Source organism: Taudactylus pleione, unplaced genomic scaffold (genome assembly GCF_031769625.1).
Source record: "Taudactylus pleione unplaced genomic scaffold, aTauple2 ptg000162l, whole genome shotgun sequence".
Taxonomy (NCBI): domain Eukaryota; kingdom Metazoa; phylum Chordata; class Amphibia; order Anura; family Myobatrachidae; genus Taudactylus; species Taudactylus pleione.
In genome coordinates this window covers 8,550,446-8,569,181 of record NW_028284564.1, presented here as the reverse complement: position 1 = coordinate 8,569,181, position 18,736 = coordinate 8,550,446, and the positions used below count along the sequence as shown (strand labels likewise).

At 42.7% G+C, this 18,736-nt stretch overlaps 1 protein-coding gene across 1 annotated transcript in view; it reads left to right on the top strand.

Annotated features, from left to right (window-relative positions):
• The window catches only part of CUNH5orf63 (chromosome unknown C5orf63 homolog), a 60,961-nt gene that overhangs the window by 35,950 nt on the left and 6,275 nt on the right, over window positions 1-18,736 (top strand). The window contains exon 3 of the mRNA XM_088475166.1: window positions 457-513. Coding sequence (XP_088331292.1) covers window positions 457-513 — 57 coding nt within the window. The remainder of the gene's footprint in view (window positions 1-456; window positions 514-18,736) is intronic.

Here is an 18,736-nt window from a genome sequence, read left to right as displayed (position 1 = left end):
TTAAGTTTATTGCTACACTAAGTTTTGAATAGTGTTTATATGTTCTGAAGAAAATAAAAGTATAGGTTAAATTTACAAACATAGCAGAATTCCGTGCGGTGCACAGCAGAGCACACGCAGAGATGTAACACGTTCTGCTTCATCAGTGTATGTGCAATGGACATTGAGCTTAGAGAGCCTATGAGTAATTGCAGGCAATATTTGTCGCTATATTTGGCTGCGGACATCCCAGAAAATGATGGTATCCCAATTTAATAAATGTTCCTATACACCTCTATCAGGTGCGAGGTAAAATGGTTGATGTTAGTGGTTACATCATATTACACTGTACTTCGTGGATATCGCTTAGAATGTAATTCCCCTCCCCCAGAATGTCTCTCTTGTGACATATTATATATATACGGTATAACCTATACATTCAGAATGTGCTTAAACACTTTTTGCTTCTCATTGTAGAATCCATGTTCACTTTGTGATGAAGCTAAGGAAGCACTTGCACCATATATGGACAGGGTAATGTATGAATAATATAACTCTTTCACATCTAACAGTACTGGATGAATATTTTGCTATACAGCTGGAGGATATTGAAGAATGTCCCTTTAGAAAGATTAGTAGTGTGTCTATGCATTGAGTTGATTGTAGGCTAAAAAATACAGGAAGCATATATTGCAATATCACAGACATTCTTTTGTAAACCACTGCGTGTCTACTGACCAGATCTAAATGTAGCGGTATGCTGGGAAATGATCAGGGGGCTTATGTAATAGGGTATTGCAGCCGCTGCGGGAACTGTATTTTAAAGCGGCAATCATTTTAAAGGCAGAACCAAGCTAGTTTTGCCTTTAAAATTATTTCCGCTTTAAAATACAGGAAGACTCGCAGGAGTACTAGCAGCGGATGTAAAGCTGCCCACACACATAGTGATCTGCACACGATGAGCCGATGTGTACGATCTCCCTTGAAACTCTCCCCGGCAGCTCTGCACACGATTAATTAGTAGCCAATGAGAGTCTGTCAAGCTCTCATTGACTGCTGCGCCCACTGTCGGAGCCGGGCTGGAGCTCACTCATGAGCCCCATCTTCCAGCTCCCGCAGTGGGTAATGGGAGAGACGTCATGATGTCTCTCCCATGATGCAGAACGGGCTGGCCTGGGAGGACGGACAGAGGAGCAAATGGCGGCGACGGGAGCAGGAGCTGGAGCGGTGATTCAGGTAAGTGTTTTTTTTTTTTTTATTACATGTGTGTCTACTGGGGGGGGGGACTACTACTGTGGGGACACTGCATCGGGGGACCACTACTGGGGGCACTGCATAGGGGGGAGGACTACTACTAGGGACACCACTACAAGGGGGGGGGACTACTACTAGGGGCACTACAAGGGGGGACTACTACTGGGGGGACTACTACTAGGGGCACTACAAGGGGCACTGCAAAGAGGGGACTACTACTAGGGGCACTACAAGGGGGGGACCACTACTAGGGGCACTGCATAGGGGGGGGACTACCACTGGGGCACTGCATCTGGGGGCACTATATAAAGGGCAATACTCGGGGTACTGAAAGGGGGGGGTACTACAACTGGGGCCACTATTTAAAGGGCACTGCATAAGGGTTACCACTATTGCGGGCACTGCATGGGGGGACTACTACTGGGGGCACTATATAAGGGGCACTGCATAGGGGGTACCACTACTGGGGGCACTGTATAACGGGCACTGTATAAAGGATATCGCTACTGGGGGCACTACTGGAGGCCTGCATAAGGGGAACTCTCCTGGGTCAAAAGGGGCACTGTGTAAGGGGCACTGCATAAGGGGGACCACTACTGGGGGACTGCATAAGGGGGACCACTCCTGGGGCACAAGGGGTACTGCACAGTGGGGACAACTACTAGGGGCACTGTATATATAGCGATAGCTACAGCCGGCCGAACGGTCATGCGGTATGACCGTTTGTACATGGCCCTGCCGCTCGGCGCTGCTATCTTGTAGATAGCAGCGCCGATAATGACAGGGGCGCATAGCGCCCCTGTCATTTACCGCCCAGACCCCCGATCATACATCGGGGAGAAGCAGTATCAGCGCACATAACGTGCGCTGATACCGCTTCTAGGCTTCGTACATCTACCCCATTATGCCACACAGTAGTAGTGCAGCTTATATATAATGCTACACAGTAATGCCCCTTACACTACTCAGTAATGCCCCTTACACATTATACCGCACAGTAATTCCCTTTACAGTACTAAATCAGCACCACTGATACCTGGACCCCCCATGGCGGCCCTGACTAGATCAGCCCACGTTGTGTGTGTGACTGGGTGCAGAGGCAGCTCGGGCACCATAGCAGCCGCACTTCTTGCATCCACAATAGTTACGACACTGGTTGCATGCATGTTAGCAAACAGTGGGGTCCTTTTCAGGATCAATGGAATGGGGTTATAGGCGAGGACAATGTCAACAGATAAAGGCTGCAGGTGTACTTCAGGGTCCAGTCTTTAACCCAGGCAACGCCGACTATCCCAGCTAGTAGAAATTATGGCAACACACAGAGCAATACCCATTAATAATTAATAATGGGCCTCCATGGACTCTTCCTCCTACCTTCCCTCCCCTCCTGTAACTCTCAGTAACAGTAAGATCATATTATGAATCAAAATGTATAATTACATACAAAGAAATATGTCTAATATTTATGATGCAATGACTTTCTACCCGTCTTACCTGTAACAGTAGAGGAGAGGACTGTCCTTATTGCAGTGCTGACTCCTCAGTGACCAGGAGCGGGGCGCTGCATGATGACGTTATGGTTTCCGTCATTTTGGTGTCAACCCTTCGGACGGTGTCACCCAGTGCAGTCTGCACCCCCCTAGTGACACTGCTGAGGGAGATGCATAATGTACATACTTGCACTGGAACTACCTTATAGCAGACAGCAGCAGTGGGAGCACCGGAACCTAATGTTTAAAAAAATAATTTATTTCTCATGATATTTCCCTAAAATATAAAGAAAAATTCTGAATACATTACTAGAGGAAGGATAAAACGAGCTAAGTACTATTATATATTACATTGTGTACCTTGTGGTTAAGAGATTTTAATATCTAATTTTCTATTTCTACAGTTTTTCACAAGTCTTTTTTTATTTTAAATATTTTGCTAAACCATTCTTTTACAGATCTCTCTGAAATATAAGGAAAACCTATAATAATACAGTTTAATTATTATTTTTTTATTTAAGAGTGCAGAACCACATCATAGTCGTTGTTATCATTAGACCAGGCAATGTTTATAACTAATACAGATATGTCAATATACATCTATCCTCCGTGCGCTACAAGTTGCGCTACACATAACGCGGGAGCTCCGTGTGACTCGGTAGCACAGAGTGCAACTTTTTACCTTCAAATGAGTCTTATTCGCACAGTGATATGAATAGATAGCACAATCAACTTCTGCTGATTAAAATGATATGCAGCATGTCTATATTCTGTGTGTGAGTGCGGGTGTATCTGCATGCTAAACATTACATTACAGTGTTACAGCCGCTGACACTGTAACGTAGCATTTCACATGCAGATACACCCGCAGTCTTACACAGAATAGAGGCATGCTGCATATCTTTTTGATCAGCTGTGCAAATAAGATGCATTTGAAGTTAAAAAGTCGCACGGAAAGAAGCTTGGCGCTACCGAGTCACGCCACGGTACGGCAGGACTGGAAGGGCTGTTTAGCGCGCAAGTAGGATAGGTGTATGAGGACACATCTGTATATAGAAAAAAATGTCTTTATGATAGATGAGTGAGTGTAAAATGAATGCTGTCTTGCTTGTCAGAGCTGAAGAAAAAAAAATGTTCTGTTATATTTTCTAAATGCCCAGCCTAAAGAGCAGCTGTCGCTGTCCTCTACAGGTGGCCCCAAAAAAATTGGATCCCTGTAAACTTTCTGGTACAGTGCCTATGGCCTGTCGGTAATATTTTTCAAATATAGGGCCTGATTGAGAGAAGTACCCTAATGGCATTGCAGCTGCATCTGTGTACGTAGCTGCTATGCAAAATGTCGCAGCCACCGGGAGATGTATTAAGACGTCCAGCTGCAGATTTGCAAATCCAAGCATCTGCATGGAAAGTCACAACATCTGCCTACACAGATGCAGCATCGGCCACAGATCATTCGTCCTCTGTCCTGAGCAAGTTTATGGTCCCGCAGAATGGCCGTGGGAAGTGAGACTCTGGAGCCATGTTTTCTGCGTACGGGATCGAAGACACAGGCAGCAACACACCCTGTAAATGGTTGCAACACAACTGCGTTTTTGCCGCCACTTGCCGTTACCTCCCCCAAACGCTGCCAGCCTGTCGATCACACTGCGAGTAAATAGTCACAGTGAGTGTCTACGGTAAAATACTGTAAGACATGTGCAATAAGACACATACATAGTTTACCGATAACTGCTGAACTGTGAAAACTTCGGCATAACTTACTTGAAACAATCAGGCATATAGTGCAATCACTTGTGGTACAACAAGTCAGCATACATTGATAGCCCCCTAGTGTTCTTGTACATTGGTTCATATATAACTAAATATGCTAACATTTACTTGGGTGGCAATGCATTCTATCATCCTAATAATTATAAAGATTGCTGTCATTGTGTTCCATAAAATATTTATCTTGGAAGCCACGCAATGCACAGACGCTGCTTCCTACCTCTGCTGGCCTGACTTCTACTGGTGCTCTAATTCGTCTGGGCAATTCACACTGTATCCTTGGTCAACCTGGTATCTCTATGTCAGCTCCCAGAGTGCACCATTGCTCTCCCATGGAATTGGGTTCTCAGATGTGGCTGTTGACTTTAAAGTTTGTGTCCCTTTCCTTCACCTGCTCTGCTGAGCTGACTGGAGACTAAATCAGTTTGTGTTGCATGTTTCTCAGGAACGATCCTTTGGTACAGTAGGTTTTTTTTAATAAATCAAAAGATTCCCATTGAATTACGGCAGACCAAGAATTACAGAAGTTTTGTAGGTAAGTATTTTTATGGACACACCAATGAATATTTTTAAGGGGTAAAAAAATGTATAACTATGGAAACAGTATTTATTATACTATGATGGGGACAATCGTATTTCATTAGTACAGGGGCAATCATTATATTATAAAGGGGAATCTTCTATTTATTAACAGTTTATATTGGAGATGTGTGTAGACCCCCATATTTATGTTTTGGTGCTAAATCTTCGTTGTGTTTTGGTTTTGATTCTGGATTTCTTTAAAAATGTATGAAAATAGCTAAAATCCTGTAATTTGGATCTGTTTTTGTTCCTACAGTATTTTTAACATCATTCATTTCCAGTCAGTTTTGACCATCTCACAGCTCACAACATTGTTTTCGCCAATATTGGCCAAAGGCTGCAGCAAGTTAGTTGTTCAAACTAAACGACAGACCAGTGGCACAAACACATGGTAGTAAAAAATATAATATAGTACCAACCCACTTCTCCAAACAATAAATCACAGGCCCCAGGCCAGTTCAAGTAATTGGAGATGGAGTAACATGTGAAATATTCTTTACACCAATAGCAAGTTGGGGTAATCCCATAATGAAAAGTGGTGCACGATGGATTTGTCCTCGGGCTCTCCCAATCATCCTTATGTTGTATTTTAAAAAAGACATGCACAGTTTAACAAACCAAGTACTTCAGCACAATGGGCGTCATGGCTTCAGTGATCCGCTGTGCAACAGAATGGCGGCTGTCATACTTGGTTCATCTTGCAAATGATTGTTTCACAGTCAATTGTTTGAACCTACTAGTCTTCATGGTCTCCCTTCTGTGATCAAGATTCACCCCCAGCAGCAGCAGCCCTAGCACGCAAGGTTTCTTCTTCTGAATCCTGGATAGGGGAGGAGTCAGTTTGCCTTTCAAATTGTATGCAGCACTACCTCTGATCATTAATGAAGAGGTTAATGATGAAAGTGTTGGCTGTGGTGATTGCATGTGCTGGGATCTATCCATGATGCTCATAGCTGATGCTGGATTGATTATTATTTTACATTAATTTCCACATTTTGATAAATAATTTGCATGAACTCGCTGCAAATTATGTAACAGGGAAGAGGTGCCTAAACATCCCTACCTTTACTTACTTTGGCAATACAAATGGTACAGATACCTTGAATGTACCAGGATTTGGATAAAAAATTATTCCACATGGAAGATGTGGCTTTTTCTTATGCCCAGGCATGACAATGTGCTTTTTCTTATCACTGGCACGATCTGCTGCCACTGGCGGCTAACCTACTTTGACACAAACATCATCCTCCACAATTTTATCAACTTGTACTTGTCCAACACATTCATCATCAACATCCTCATTAGTGTCGGATACACAATTATCCCCCGCATCCTGTTGCAATTCCACAGTAGCATCCTCAATTTCTATGTCTAACCTATCATTATTACTTTTACTACTAATCATCCTCGCATTTTCAAAGGGTTCAGAAATAGTGGAAGGAGGCTCTATGCAATTACAGTGTCAGAATCAGATATGTCATCACACATAGCACTCGTGGGCACGCTTAGACACAAATCAGGGATCTGTGAAGTCAGCCTTAGTGTTCTTTTTGTGCGCTGATTTGCCTGTTTTAAAGCTGACACATCTAGACAAGGTTACAGAAGATCCTGACTGTGTTTGGCCCTGGCTTTCACAATAGGAAATGTAATGCATGAAGGAGCAGTAGCAGGGCCACCACTCACAAAGAAAGCCATGGCCTTTACTTGCCACCTCGTGTGGTGTATAGGATGTTGGCAATTTTACGATTTTCGTCAGTATCTTTTCCCTTCATAATTAGAGGTGATGTTGTCTTTAAGATTGTGAAATACATTTTAGACTTCAGGTGCCCTTTCTTACACCTTCTTTCCCCTTTACCACCTTTAACAGGACAACCATGGCCAAAAGTTTTGAGAATAACAAGTATTGGTTTTCACAAAGTTTGCTGCTTCAGTGCATCCTGAGACCATTCATGTGTGGGGTTGCTTCTCAGCCAAGGGAGTGGGATCACTCACAATTTTGCCTAAGAACACTATGAATAAAGAATGGTACCAAAACATCCTCCAAGAGGAACTTCTTCCAACCATCCAAGAACAGTTTGGTGACGAACAATGCCTTTTCCAGCATGATGGAACACCTTACCATAAGGCAAAAGTGATAACTAAGTGGCGCAAGGAACAAAACATTGAAATTTTGGGTCCATGGCGGGTGGACAAACAAAAACCCACAAATTCAGACAAACTCCAAGCATTGATTAGGCAAGAATGTGGCCCACAAATTGATTGACAGCATGCCAGGGTGAATTGCAGAGGTCTTGAAAAAGAAGGGTCAACACTGCAAATATTGACTATTATTAATTGTCAATAAAAGCCTTTGACACCTATGAAATGCTCGTAATATTACTTCAGTATACCATAGTAACATCTGACAAATAGGTCTAAAAACACTGAAGCAGCAAACTTTGTGAAAACCAATACTTGTGTCATTCTCAAAACTTTTGGCCATGGCTGTAGATGTTGAAGTACTATGACTGCCGGCACTAGTACTGGGTTGGTCTGCTTCTATTGACTTACTGTAGCAATGATTGATTTTATTTTGTACACCAGGACAGGAGTAAAGCTACAGTAGCTACTGCCACCCCGACCTAGTGAACGTACAATAAGATAGGGAAATGAGGGACTTTTTTTTTTATAGACTAGAGATTTTTTTTACTCCAGAAAGTTTCTTTTTTTAGTTATTTTGGGGTGCAGCTAACAAGGACATGACAATACTAAGAGTAAGTACAGTAATATTTGCTGCCTTTCCAACACATACACAATCTTGATATACTAAATACATATGGGTCCACATACATCTTACCTCTGCATGCTACAAGTCACGATAAACATAACGTGTGAGCCCGTGTGACTCTGTGGCGCCGAGCGTCGTTTTGTGTGACTTTTTACCATCAATTGCTGTGTAGGAAGGTGAAGGGGGTTGGGGGCTGAAGAAGGTGATGGTGGTCTGATGACGCTGTTAAGGTCTGAGGATGGTGATAATGGTTTGAGGAAGGTGATGAAATGTTTTCACACGTAGTGGAGGGATGTGTGGGGTCAGGGTGGTGGTGAGATTTCGGTTGCCAGCCCTGCTCGAGCTCTAACCAGCCCCCTTGTCTCTCCAGCTCCACAGTGTCTCTTTAGCTGTAGCCAACTCCCTTATGTCTCTCAGTGCCTCTCTAGCTATAGCCAGCCCAGCCCCCGAGTATCTCTCCTGCTATAGCCAGTCCCCTTCTGTATTTCCAGTCCTCCAGTGTCTCCCCAGCTATAGCCAGCCCAGCCCCCGAGTACCTCTCCTGCTATAGCCAGTCCCCTTCTGTCTTTCCAGTCCCCCAGTGTGTCTCCAGCTCTAGCCAGTCTCCTTATGCCTCTCCTCTCCCTAGTGTCGCTCCAGCCAGCCTCACAATGTCTCTCAAGCTCCAGCCTCCGGCTCCAGCCCACAGACACCTCCCAGGTCTTCTGGCTGCGCCTGCTCCTCTCCACACCTTGTCTCCTCTGTCTTTCAGCAGCACAGTGGGCCTGAGTCAGACCTGGTCGCAAGCGCTGAGCGCTCACAACCGGGTCGATGGTGGCCCAGAGCGCATGCGCACGACGGAACCGGCTCCGTCGTGCGCATGCGCGAGACCCGGATAGCGACGGGCACTCCGTCGCTCCGGGTCTCGCACCAAAGGGGAGCTGTCGATGTTGAGTGACAGTGGTCTTGACCATCGCGACCATCATCATGGCCGCTCGCTGTACACAGCTATGCGAGCGGCCCGGAGGCCGTTCTAAAAAAAAAAGCCCGGCCCTGATTCAGAGCGAGCGCTCTGTCAGAGCGACCGGGTCTGAATCAGGCCCTGTGTTCAATGATGATGTCACATGCGCCGCATCGCAAATGTTCAGGCACCGCTAGTGGTTGTTTAACAAAGTCTCGCAATAAACATTGTCCTGTGTGAAATGGTGCCTGAACACGAGGGAGGGCCTTTTATATGCACTCCAAAACTCATGATATCCGTGAAAATAACGTTTTGTCTCGCTTTGAGATACAAACTTGGTAGGAAGACCCAAGCCGGGAGTTTGTTCTCCTCGGAAACCCCAAGTTCTGAGTGTGCTCAGTATTCTGTAAAACCGAACCGCTCATCTCTAGTTTATATAGCACACATTATGCAGGGCTTTACAAAGAATATTTAATAATTAACATCAGTGTTATTTCATTATTAGAGAGGAATTTCTATTCTGATTATTAGAATCTGGGCAACACTTTCATTTTTAATACATACTTGCTACAATGTGTATTGAACACATTAAGGGGGAATTCAATTAGCCATGCTAAGCCGCTTTTCTGTGAAAAACAGCTTATCGTGTGAAAGAATGCTTATCGTGTGAAAAACAGCTTATCGTGTGAAAGAATGCTTATCGTGTGAAAAACAGCTTATCATGTGAAAGAATGCTTATCGTGTGAAAGAATGCTTATCGTGTGAAAAACAGCTTATCGTGTGAAAGAATGCTTATCATGTGAAAGAATGCTTATCGTGTGAAAGAATGCTTATCGTGTGAAAAACAGCTTATCGTGTGAAAGAATGCTTATCGTGTGAAAGAATGCTTATCGTGTGAAAAACAGCTTATCGTGTGAAAAACAGCTTATTGTGCAATCCTATTAGCCACAGTTTCCACAGGTGCAAATTCTCCATAGCATTAAATCGCAAATTACTTTTCACCACCTCCTGAGCAGGTGTACAATTTTAGGGACCACTGGGAAACTTTCCTTAATGACTACAAATTAATTAGCTTAATTTGGCCAATAATGACGTCATTTTTTGGGTGAAAAATTGCAAAATGCAGGAAAATAGGTTAATTGATGTGGGACATGGGGGTGTTTTGCATGAATGGGACATGTGTTTTTAAGATTGCATGAGTGTTAGAGGTGTATTTTGAATGGATTTTTTTTTAAGTGGCTTCAAATGACACAAATATAAGTACAACATAAATTTTGCCAAAAAACACTTGCTTTCTATAATTATTTCACTGTTTTAGAAAAATAAATATAATAACAGCCATTTGACACAATTTACTAACCTCAAATACTTAATTATGGCCACTAATACCCCTTTTACACCGGAGCTAAAACCCGGGTTTTTGAAGGGTTAACCCGGGCAGCTCCCTGGTGTAAAAGGGCAGAGGGTTGGATCGCTGGGTCGAGTGACCCGGCAATCCAACCCAGGGAACTAGCAGGGTTTAACACGGGCGTAGCCCGTGAAACCCTGCTGTGGGAACAGCGCACTCCGGGTCACGAAGACCTGGAGTGCGCTGCTAGCCGGCCGATTGGTCCGGCTTCAGTGGCGCTTGGAGATGACGTCATCTCCAAGCGTCCACTTTCACTCCGCAAAAGCCGGGTCTATGCAGACCCGACTGCGGTGTGAGCGGCGCTGACTCGGGAATATCCCGAGTCAGCGCCGGCAAAATTCCGGGTCTGATCCGGATAGGAACTTTGTTCCAACTCCGGGTCAGACCCGGAATTTAGGTGGAAAAGGGGTATAATAGACTTCCATACTGCAATCCTATCTCTTTGTCTTTTTTTGTGGTACAGGCAGATTTCACCATTTTCACCTATACTTATCGCAGATAGAATTTTTGTGCGAATGCCACATCACGACTTTTGCAATTGAATTGTTTGAAAGACAGGAGTGCGCATAGACGCGATAAGGGAAATTCTCGCACGAAGCGTGCAATAACTTAATGTGCGAAAAAACTATCGTTATAAACCCTATAGGAAAGTAGGTGAATATGTTCATTTTATTTTACCTCAGCATGAGACAATATTAATTGTCTGGAATGTTAGAACTTATGCTGAAATAATAATATAACACATCAGTTTTATTTAGTTTACTATTGTTTAGCTCTTGCTTTCCTTCCAATTATATAAAAATAGAAGCCCTGGAAAGAAATAATTTCCGTCACCCATGACAATGGGGAGAAATCTAATTTATAGCATGATAATAATATTTCAGTGTATCTGTCAGACATCTCATTTTAGATGCAAAATGGTTTATTATAGCAAAAAGCTGTTGGTTGAGTAAGACACTATTTTGTTAGACTCCCTTTAATAATTGACTATTAATATTTGAAAGCATCTCAGCAGGGGCAATCCATTATATATGTGCAAACAAATTGCCTCCATGGATCACATTTTATATATTATCCCTCTCTAATCATATTTGTCTTTTTTTTAATTGAAAAATATTCTTCATAATGCGCGATGGCTCCGATTTCTGCGCCTGGGCCCCAGCATATTTTCTTTAACAAGTAGGAACCATAAAAGTAATTTGATATCTTAATGGAAAACACAAGTCACAGAGAATTATTGGTGATGATTGCTGGAACTGAGGAATTTCGGTTGATCTCTGGCTCATACAAAGAGCTGTCACAGTTTTCAAGAACTTAATTTACATTGAGATATTTTTAATACTTTATAAATGCAGACATGACACGAATTCCATGTGGCAGAAATAAATATGGAGTTAAAGTTAAGGATCCTTTGCCGCAGGTTTCATCTATTGTAACTGTATGTACGTTATCATACCAGTAGCCAGGGGCTTAATGCTCAACACTTTGAGGAGGAGCAAAGTCACTAAAATGGAAACAATTTAAATACATTTTTATAATGTATACATCATCCATTTCGACAAAGTAATAGGCACTCTGGAGTTATATTACTGTACTTATAATTGTTCTAGATCTGAGCCTACTCCCGAGCCACAGTAAGAGTACAGCCATGGACAAAAGTTTTGAGAATCCCATTGAGAACTTGTGGTCAATCCTCAAGAGGTGGGTGGAAAAATCAAAAACCCACAAATTCTGACAAACTCCAAGCATTGATTAGGCAAGAATGGGCGGCCATCAGTTAGTATGTGGCCCAGAAGTTGATTGACAGCATGCCAGAGTGAATTGCAGAGGTCTTGAAAAAGAGGGGTCAACAATGCAAATATTGACTATTTGCATAAACTTAATGTAATTGTCAATAAAAGCCTTATGAAATGCTTGTAATTTTATTTCAGTATATCATAATAACATCTGACAAAAAGGTCTAAACACTGAAGCAGCAAACTTTGTGAAAACCAATACTTGTGTAATTCTCAAAACTTTTGGCCATGGCTGAATAGCTATAAAAATATAAATTCCACTACACTATAATCATGTTAGTACATGTCAGTGCCGTAACTAGACTTTATGGTGCCCTGTGTCAGAGAGAGCATTGGCGCCCCCCCTAAAACACACACACACACCATTTTTTAAATAGACATAAGATAGTGCACCTGTAAAAGGGACATGGCCTCATGGGGAAGAGATAGGGGAGACCAGGAGATGCTGGGGGTTAAAAGAAGAGGAAGCTACAAGTGAGAATGATAATAAACAGGAAAATTAACTGGTCCATACAGCACCCCCTGCCCTGTGGTGCCCTGTGCCATGGCAAGATGCTGCCAGAGGGCAGGGTTGATGGGTTACATGTCACTGTCTTCTGTTGGGTTCAAAACACTCCTGTAGTAACTATTACTAAGGGCAGAAGAGGGAACAGATTCCACTCGTCACAGGATTGTGTCAGCCTTATGTTTTATGAGAGTCTGCACTGTATACACTGGGCCCATATACTGTATACACACACACACATATATCACTAGTACTGTTCAGTTCCCTAGGTGTAGTTTTTCTGTATGGTTGTAATAGAATGGGAATGCCTTGCTGTATTTCATCCTGTGCTCTTTTGGAGTGTAGATCCAGTTGTGACATTGAAAATATATATAAAATTGATAACAGGAAAACTTTTGGAATGTGCTGCTAAGCTAGGGATGGCCATTGAAGGCTTGAAATTAACTGGGAATCATCAACTTTTTGCTCCCCTACAGTGGTGAAGGGGTGTGTGGCTTATCGAGGTGGCCATGGGGCGGTGCTAAGCACTGTTTTCTGTGCCAAGGGAGTAAAAAATCCATCAATGCCTTTCAGCCACCAATGGCTGAGAACAATCAGATCTCAACCATCAATGGCAAAACCGTTGACCATCAGTTGCAATCCATTAATACTTGTTAACCATTGATGGTCGATGGCCATGCCTACACCTTGCAGGAACAAGAAAGATGGTGACAATGGATACACCATGAGAGCTACTTTTGTCCTATTATTGGAATGTACCAAGATTCTTTATCCAATTTTGTCTTTTATATGAGGATTTATTAGCCGCATATTATTGGTACAAGGAGACTCCTGCTACACAGCCGAGGCTCACATTTTAAAGCACATTTTGCAGACTCCACAAGTACTTGCTAGCATGCTGTGCCAGGTGGGTTCAAGGCTGTCTACTTTCCACATTTATCCACAATCAAACAAACCATTAATCAAGGTGTGCAAAAAATCCTGTTGGCCTCCTCCTAATACATTGTGCAGCTGATTACTCTGTCAGGTGTTGTTTATACATAGCTGATCAGACACATGAGAGGTGCGGAACTCCACGAAGACCAACGTCACAAAATCCTCTCTCTCTTTTTTTTTTTTTTTATAAGCAAGTCATAAAAACATATTGGGAAGTCCTATTTCCATCTGCAAATTGCCTTTACATGCAAGAATCTCTATACTAAATATAACATGCATCTGTTGCTGAAACAAATTCGCTTACAGTCTCCAGAATAAACATAGTTAATTTAATTCAATTCATACTGTAGTAATGGTTATGTTAAACTGCTCTGTTGTTTGAGGCACTCAGGGCCTGATTCAGAGATGTACACTAACCTGATGGTTAGCGCATATCTCCGATTGTTAAAGGACTGCGCATGTGCAGCCCTCCATCTGCGAGTCCCCTTGCAGTGCCTCCTAGCCGCAGCCTAAATAACAGGCTGCAACGTTTGGGACACGGAGTGGGCACTTTCCTGGGCAGCGTTCACGGAAACAGGATGTGTTGCCCCATTCTCCGGGAGGGATGAGCTGGTAGGACCTGGTCAGGCTGCGGAAAGCTTCAGAGTGTGTGTGTTCTACCACACATCCAAAAGGAAATAGTGAGGGCACTTCAGTAGTATTTCAGCATTTAATTATAATACTAGTCAGCCAAAAACTGGTATTAAATGCTGAAATACTACTGTAGTCTGGCGAGTGCCCTCATTCTTCCTTTTGGATGTTTGGTACACATGTTTGGACTGCCACAATTTGGTCATTGAGGAATCATCCAAGCGTGTGTGTGTGTATATGTGTATATATATGTGTGTATGTATATATGTAATATACACACAGTATGTTATACCATTAAGTCTTCTATCAGTTCTTGTGCTGCTTTTGTTTCCAGATGCAGCCAGGAACTCAGTAGTTAGTGTTACAAATGAGGACATGGTTGTATGCTTGTTCTTATGCACTTGTTAGCAATGGATGTGGCTGAAATGGGCAAACGCACTAATTTGAAGCGGTGTTCACATACTCTTGGAACGTAGCGTATATACAGGTGTGCCCTATTGCAACCTTGCTGCTTGTACTGCAAACATGTGCACGCATTGTGCCATGCGATTTGCTGTGGCTGCGTGCGCCTCGGGTACGCCATGCTGCGCGCTGCGTTCGCACCAAGCAATCCTATGGATCGCGGGTGCGAATGCAGCGCACGTACCCATTTGTGGGCGCACGACTCGCGTCATATATAGCTGCAAAAGGACATATCTGTAATGTCTGTATTTATTTTTACGTCTTGCTATATTGTGTTACTCTATATTGTGTTGTGTATTCCTGGTAAAAATATCTGTTTTATTTTTAGTGTTGATTATTTAAGCAGTAGTAAGGGTACGCATTATTCCTTCATAAAACCATACCCCTATTGATACACTACACAAACTATTTTGATAAGCTACAATCTACTTTTGCACCACTCACAAGTGGCCTAATTTAGAGTTGGACATAAGTGCTACTATGGGCCTCATTAATGCTCTGTTTTACTGTACATACATCGTAAAACGTGGCCAAATTTCAACCTTGTGGGTTTACTTACTCTTGTCTTAAAATTGGTAACAAACCTATGCTGTACTGAACACACTATAACAGCGTGTCACAGTGTGGTGTCTTTTGGTCATAATGGAAAATCTAGATACAAAAACAAATGAGTGCTCCCTCGTTAGGATAAATCACATTCACAACAGCTCCAACAGTCTTTTTACATATAATATATACATATACATTTATATGTGGATCGTCAATACCTTATGTCAGTGGTTCCCAAACTGTGTGCCACGGCACTCTGGGGTGCCTCGGGACACTTGCAGGGGTGCCTCAGGTTGAAGGTCCAGCACCAAATCAAATTCCTTATGGTCAATGTAATGTAAATATGTGGACAAACAGAAGCTCAAACCTGTCCACCACCACATAACTGAGCCTTTAGGATTACTTCACTTTACTACTTCACTACATTTTTTTCAGAGTTTCTCGATAACAAACTTTTGGCTTAGGGGTGCCGTGAAAACAATGCTGATACACTAGGGCACCGTGATTAAAGAAGGTTTGGGAACCTCTGCCTTATGTTATGAGGTGTGCTTGCACATGAAACGTTGTCCTTGCTGTGGGCATACAGAACATGCTGCCCACAGCAGGACACTGTTTCATGTGCAAGGACATTGTGCCAAGAATTGTTATGGACATTGCTTACATCAATCTCTTGTTGAAACCTCATAGTGTAAGGTATTTGTGATCTACATACATGATCTGCCTGGTAAATTGAAGTGTAGACAAGCCAATTCACCTTTACTTATGTGTAAGTAAGAATATTTGACACACCGTATATCAGGGATGGGGAAACTAAAGCCCTCTGTATCATTTGGTCTGGCCCTCAGAGCTTTTTACTGCTAGCCTCATTTGGCTAGCAGGGTGCCTAGAATGGCACCCAGCAGCCAGAATCTATGCAGCAGTGCCATCTTGAGCATCCTTAGGACGCTTCAGACGGTCACACCGTTGCCCTTTACAGCTCCCCGGAGCATCCTCAGGATGCTCCAGGCATTGCTGTAATCACTGGCGATTGTGGCCCTGCCCCCATGTGATGTTACGCGGAGGGGGCATGGCCTAAACCAGGCCCGCAAATAATGTTATATATATCAAAATGGCCCTTGGCAGAAAAAAGGTTCCCCATTCCTGACGTATATAATTGATATGTTTTCATATGGGAGATATTTCCATCTGTTTGATGTGACTGGAGATTGGATCAGGACTCATCATGGAATTCATCTTGGATAGCTCCTGTATATATTAGATGTAAAAGACTGTTGGCGTTATTGTGAATGTAATTTCCCTAACGAGGGAGCGCTCATTTGTGTTTTTTTAATCTAGATTGTTTTGAGTGGCAGCAGGTAATCACCACTTATGAATTGAGCTGCACTTCATTTGGAGCTCAAGAGATACATTATATTTAATTTGCTATGTTGTATAATCTAGCCTCAGCCGGTGAAGGGTAAAATGTTTGTTTTATATAGAGGTCAATCAGTGGTACAAATCAATGCATTTTGTTCTGCCTGTGGCTGCCACAGAATGTTGTAGCTTATATAAATGCAAATGCCAGGCTGTCTGGGCAGTCCAGGCCAGCTGCCACATATAGTTTCACAATAGTAAAAAGCAAAAATCTAAATATATACATAAATTATATTAGTACTTAAATCAAATAAACACTTCCCACATCTGTTTTCTTATGTCTAGTCTTCTAAATCCAAAGGTAATCTTATTACCATCCCATCCCCATTCCTTGCACCTCCAGTCATTGTCCTTGCACCTCCAACCATAGTCCCTGCACCTCCAACCATAGTCCCTGCACCTCCAGCCATTGTCCTTGCACTTTCAGCCATAGTCCCTGCACCTCCAACCATGGACCTTGCTCTTTCAGCCATAGTCCCTGCACTTTCAGCCATAGTCCCTGCACCTCCAACCATAGACCTTGCACTTTCAGCCATAGCCCCTGCACCTCCAACCATAGACCTTGCACTTTCAGCCATAGTCCCTGCACCTCCAACCATAGACCTTGCACTTTCAGCCAGTCTCTGCACCTCCAACCATAGACCTTGCACTTTCAGCCATAGTCCCTGCACCTCCAACCATAGACCTTGCACTTTCAGCCATAGTCCTTGCACCACCAGCCATAGTCCTTGCTTTCAGCCATTCCCTAATAAAGTAGTTTCTGTATTGTACCCTATTTAATGAATAGGAAGGGCCAGTAATGTCACATCCCATTCACCAATTTCTGAAACATCTGCCATGTTTTGGGTTATTAATGCATAAATTGGAAGCAAGCCCATAGCAGAAACTGAGAGTTTCCTTTGGATGACAAAGCTTTTTTGTGGGCTCTTGCACTCTGATACCACATATATATGCACTGTATCTGTCCGCCTTATAATGAATGACAGGGAGCCAACTTGTCTGAGTCATCTCCAAGTGCTGACATGTTACATACAGTATACAGTAGATTATGAATAAGCTTTTTGCTTACAACGCAGCATAGAAATGACAACTTGCAGAGCTGAAATAAAATGCCAAGAATTTCACTTTTAGTACTGTCCCACTATGATACACAGGAGTGCTTAGGGGGGAAGACACAAAGTACTCAATCCTCTTTAGGGGTCTGGCAGTTCAGAGGAGGAGTAACCAAGCTGTCCAGGATGTCACAACCACAACCCCCCTTCACAGTGGTGCACGTTGTACTCAGAGATGATGACAGGGTGTAGCCCTGCCCCCATGTGGCCGTATCCATAGGCCGCTGAGACATTAAATAGGTCCTACTTAATGTTTCGGCGGCCTATTAGAGGTAAAATTCAGTCTTTAGAAATAAAAATATAACCTAGAATTAAATTTGAACAAGGATTGGTAATGTATTCAACTTAGAGAATTGCATACTAAGGGAAGTTTATATAAAGTATTGAATGTTCATATAGTTATATACTTTCGTATGAAATGAGCTTCCCAGTGTTTTTTTTTCTCAACATAATCAATTATGTTGTATTATCCCTTAAAGCATGAACAAAAAGAAACTGGAAAACCTTTCTCTGACTTAGAGACTGGCTAAACATAAATCTTTCCTATCTAATGGTATTGGCCAGCTACTATGGGAGCCCAGGGACAGGAAAAAATAATCACAGTTTTCGAAAAGTTCAGAATAGACGACAGCAACAGTTGTCTTTGGTGAAACACAGCTGAATGACTGTAGAGTCAGAGAATTTACTTAGCAGATTGGATAAAGTCAGCCTGTCACTTACAAAGCATACTGCAAAATACCTTGGTTTTACACCGCATGCCTCGGTGGACTGCGAGGACACATCAAACTGCTTCTCTGCCCGCCACGGAGAGGCAACATAATCTTTGCAAAAGAGTAAACGTCACTTTAAATTTAACCTCCTAGATTGTTTACTGGGAACCAGTACCTCATGCATGTAAGTCACTCAGTGTCTCAGTGATGTCACTGATTCCTGGATTATAAACTGGTTCAGTCTACAAAAGTCTTTCCTCCTATTCATACAGTTTCACAATGGAGATCTAATCAGCTATAAGACTGGCAGCAAAAGTACAGCAATCTGATTTGAAATATTCTGCATCAAATAGAGGTTGATTACATTTTTGGTGTATTATACTGCCTAGATGAATTACACCTTATAAATTAAAAAAGTTTATATGATAAAATTGAT